Here is a 4862-nt window from a genome sequence, read left to right as displayed (position 1 = left end):
TTAAGGATAATATAAGTAGGCATTAAGAATACGGTAAGTAAACATTAATCTTTAATGGACTTAGTTTTAGATACGTCTCTCAAAAAGACGGTCTCTCAAGAGACTAGCTGTTAAGTAAAATAGAGAAAATATAGTGGCCATTTTTAACCCTCCCAATCTCTTATGAGACCTTGTATTTACTACATATTCCTTGCCTGTTTTCTTCTGAACAACCCGATCTCCAACCTGAAGCAGCAGCAGCTAGAACACACAGAAAAAATAAAGAAAAATTGTGGAAATTAAAATTTTTACTCGTTCGTTGTGAATAATTGTATGAGACCTTGTACTATCTTATTGTTTATTTTCTAATTATTGCGTCCTTAATAGAAGTATATATGTATATGCTTTCAGCATAGTCGCCCTCAGTGTGGGCGGAAAAGGTAGAGTTGTGGTGGTTTAAAAGGTAAAACTGTTGTGATTCAGATAACAAATGATCAGAAGATTAAATTATTTTCAACATATAATTTTTTAAAAAATAATTGTCTTTCCTGATTTATATTTTTTACCTTAATAATAATTGCTTTAATACATAGTTCTAGTCTTCTAGACTATTACTGTCTACTAGAAGTGTACCGTGCACGAGAGGATATGGAAGAGCAGAGAGGGATAAAACAACAGTTACTACTTAGAAGTTAGAAGAACCACTCACTCCTACTGTGTACGTATGGATTACGGATGGGGGAGGACGGATTGGGGAACGGGTGGGGTGGGGCCGTGGGGGCTGGGCTGGGTTGAGGTGGGCTTGGGTGACGAATGGAGAAGAAAATTTGAACAAAATAACCTTTATTTCTTTAGCTTGGAATTTTTTTTTTACCAAAATAAGCTTCTTCCAATGCAAGTCTTAGTATGTAATATTCATTGTTGTTAAAATTGAGCAATTACTATAACTAATTTTAAAAAGTCAGCCTAGCAAGTCTATTATAAACATCAGGAGATTATTGGTTTGATTTTTTTTTTTTTACTCAGTTGACTGTCGTTGATTTTAGATTTAATGACTCAATGTTAGTAACAGTGGGTGATTGTTAGGCTGATTTTTTATTTTGTTGACTTTGGATGTAATGGCCCGCTGTTAGTAGAAGTGACCAATTGTTTTCCCATATACCTTAAATCTAAGCGGTTGATCGCATATGCCCGTTGTTAGTAACAAGGGGCAATTACTTAAATTATGTCAAAAAAATCAGTCTAACAATCGCTCATCGTTGTTAGTAATAGGGGGCAATTACTGAGCTTATTTTTTAACATAATTCAAGTAATCGTTTGCTGTTAGCCTGTTGCTAACATCATTCATTACCATATCGTAATAATACTTATTTTGGAAAATGATTTTCTTGAGCTCATTTTTAGAAACTTTTTATATTAAAATCTTATTTTGTTTAAATTTTCTAATGCAGAAAGGATATTTGTTTTTTTACAAAATAACCTTATTATAAGAGGTTAGATATGTTTCATAGCAAAATGAAATTAATAAAAAATAATGAAAAGATAAGATTATTCATAAATGGATGAAAATTTGAATTATTAATATTAATGTTCCCTTAACAAATTAAATATTGCCACGTTTGTACTCTAAAAATTTATGAATATCTAAATGAACTAATTAATATGTTTTTACTCGTAATTAACTTTATGTAATTTAAATTTATATTACTCCAATTTTTTTAAAACGACAATAAAACTGTAGGAGTCTTGTACTCTTACATGAACAGATCAGTGATAATTAGCAGTTTAGCGCCTTAATTGGACTATAATTTATTTCAGGTCAATAATCTTCAACCGAGACGCAAAAAATCATTTTCTCTAATAACCATTGGTAAATTACTTTGCAACATTCCTCTAATATAAATGACTACTAATTGACTACTAATTCCGTGTTGCATACTTGTTGGTGTTTTTGTTCTTTAGTTTTAACTTATTTTTTTAATGTATTTTATTTATCTTTATTTTATATTTAAGGGTCACGTTTGTGTAATAAGATGTACGCTTGCAGAGTTAGCTGAAGCTTCACTTACTCCAATTTGTTGCAGGAACTTCTCTTGATCTTTCTCGAGTTGAGAGATTCTTTAGCAACACTCTCCTGTATGAGTATGAGTTATCGCCTTCCCTTCATCTCTAAACCCTACCAATAGTTTTTTTATAGGCAGGATACACTGAGTCCCATCCCCTTTTTTCCATGAGTCCCACATTCTTTCTCTCCTCGTTTCTGGGCTGAACCTAAAAGTAGGTAAAAGGAGCTTGAGTCCAGTGTTCGTCCAAAAAATCAAAAAATAACATTCTAATATCTAATAATTAAGAGTCTAATATACTTTTTGGTTTAATTATACTTGTTATATTCAACTTTTTCATGCTAATTAATGTGTTATTTTAATCATTTATTTATTGAACTATATACATCTAAAAATTATAAAAACTTAATATTATGAAAGTATGCGACTAGATAATTCAAATAAAATCCCACTTGACTATATTTTATTTTACACATTAGCCGCAATATATAAAATAAGATTTAACGATAGTATTTAAAAACAAAAGAAGTATTATTTTTAGTAATTATAGGCGTGGCTATCAACTCTGAGGGCCCGCCCTCGCTCTTCCCCTATAAAATAAGTCTTGGTCAAGTGAAAGACAAATTAAGATAAATCACAAAAGACCATTCTGATCTCTCAAGTCTCGGCCTTTTCTGTTTGCCATTTCTATACACTCCAAAGCATACTCCATCTTCCATCTGACTACTATGTATAGCAAAACTATACTATAAAATCAACATACAAAATCATCATTCTCTTCATATAACTTCTAAATATTGCAATATAACTGTGGTATGCTTATTTTCTGTGATATATCAAGCAAAACAAAAAAAAATTATGGAAATACAAATTCCAGCTAATAACATAGACAGTAGTCCTGCTTCTAGTCCTTCAACCGAGTCAGAGTCAACTCGGTTAAACTCACCCAACTCGAATTCAGACCCGGTAAAAACCCCAACAAAACGGGCCAGAAACTCGGGTAGTAAGCACCCGGTTTACCACGGTGTCCGAATGCGAAATTGGGGCAAATGGGTATCCGAAATCCGTGAACCAAGAAAAAAATCACGTATTTGGCTTGGAACTTACCCAAACCCGGAAATGGCAGCCCGAGCCCATGATGTAGCTGCCTTAAGTATAAAGGGCGAGTCAGCAATCCTAAACTTCCCTGAACTCGCTGGGTTGTTACCTCGGCCGATTTCACTCAGTCCGCGTGATGTTCAAGCTGCTGCAACTAAAGCTGCTTCAATGGAGATTAATTTTGATGATATTGTTGTTTCATCATCTGGGTTATCTTCATCATCACCATATTTGTCTTCCTCTTGTTCTTCTCTGTCTTCAATGGTATCTGCAATGGAGTTAGGGAACTCAGACGAGTTGAGTGAAATCGTTGAGTTACCGAGTTTAGGACCAGTTGATGATTTGGGGACCGAGTTTGTTTATAATGTTGAAATTGGGTCGGGTATGGATGGGTGGGTTTATGATAGCCCACCATGGATGCAATGTATGCAAGATTTTGGTTTGGTGCCCCAAAATGTGGTTACTAATGGTTTTGAAGGTTTGTTATGGGATTATTAATTTAATTATTACTACGCCTAGTTTCTTTACTTTTTCTTTTGTATGGTGTTTTTTTATACAATTTGTGTGTATTATTTTTTATGTACAAATTTGTGTATTTTCTTTTTCTATTTTTACCTTTATTTTCCCTTTTTTTTCTTCACTCCAATTCCTAATAAAAGTTTTTGTTTAAGCCAATCATTTACAATATTTGGTATTATTTAGTCAATCACTATGTTATACTTCATCCGTATACATTTTTACATTATCACGCAATTCAATGTGTTATTTTGGTTCTTAATATTTTGAGTTATGCATGATTAAATATAATAATAATTTGATATTTTATGAAAATAGACAATTAAATAATTAACATAATTAAACAAAATATTATGTGTTAATAAAATTGAGTTTTTTATCGGTTGGAGCTAATATCATCATCATCCTACCCAGTGTATCCCGCTCATAGAAAAACTATGGACAGGGTCTGGGGAGGGAAGGATGGCGACAACTCATACCCATAAATGAGAGCGCGAACAAAAGAGTCCCCCAGCTCGAGAAAGATAATCAGACGTAGCTACCTAGAAAAGATAAATTAAAAGCATATACTAAAATAAATAAGTGGAACCAACTACAGAAGAAAACAAAACAGAATACAAAACTAATAATAAAAGAAACGAGAGAAGCAAGATGGCAAGAACACCCAAAGGTAACCTAAGAGGACATCAGTAGTCTAAAACATGGATATGGCGCCTCCAACTACCCCTATCCCAAATCAGACCCTCAGAGAGGTTTAACTCATGTAAGTCAACTCTTATTTGCTCATCCCAAATTCTCCTGGATCTTCCTCGACCCTTTTACCCTCTACTATAATGCTTTTTACCCTCCTCACCGGGGCGACGAAAAGTCTTTCTCTGCACATGTCCAAACCAACAAATAATATATCATAAAAACTAACTTGAATCATACACAATATCAGTTGGAGCTAATATCCTTTTTATATAAGGTTTTGGTTCGATTTTCACTTAACTCTCTCTTCTATCAGCTTACCTTATAATTAAACAAAATATTATGTGTCATAAAACTAAATCTATAGGTTAATAATATATGAGATTTAATAGACTTTCATTGGCGAGGCTCGTTCTGTTTCGATTCTCACGTAGTAACTATTGTCTAATATTTTATTTTAAAATTTTTGAAATAATATCAAATATCTAAGATAATAAAATCCCATCAAAAAATATT

The 4862-nt window shown here is 32.8% G+C and overlaps 1 protein-coding gene across 1 annotated transcript; it reads left to right on the top strand.

Annotated features, from left to right (window-relative positions):
• The first annotated feature begins 2660 nt into the window (after positions 1-2660).
• Positions 2661-3834, top strand: LOC130804594 (ethylene-responsive transcription factor TINY-like). The gene has a single exon (XM_057669084.1). The coding sequence runs from the start codon at positions 2901-2903 to the stop codon at positions 3636-3638; it is 738 nt and encodes a 245-aa protein (XP_057525067.1). The 5' UTR covers positions 2661-2900; the 3' UTR covers positions 3639-3834.
• Positions 3835-4862: the final 1028 nt, after the last annotated feature.

Source organism: Amaranthus tricolor, chromosome 17, assembly GCF_026212465.1.
Source record: "Amaranthus tricolor cultivar Red isolate AtriRed21 chromosome 17, ASM2621246v1, whole genome shotgun sequence".
NCBI lineage: Eukaryota > Viridiplantae > Streptophyta > Magnoliopsida > Caryophyllales > Amaranthaceae > Amaranthus > Amaranthus tricolor.
Note: the sequence above shows the minus strand (reverse complement) of the source record. Positions and strands in the feature narration are given on the sequence as shown.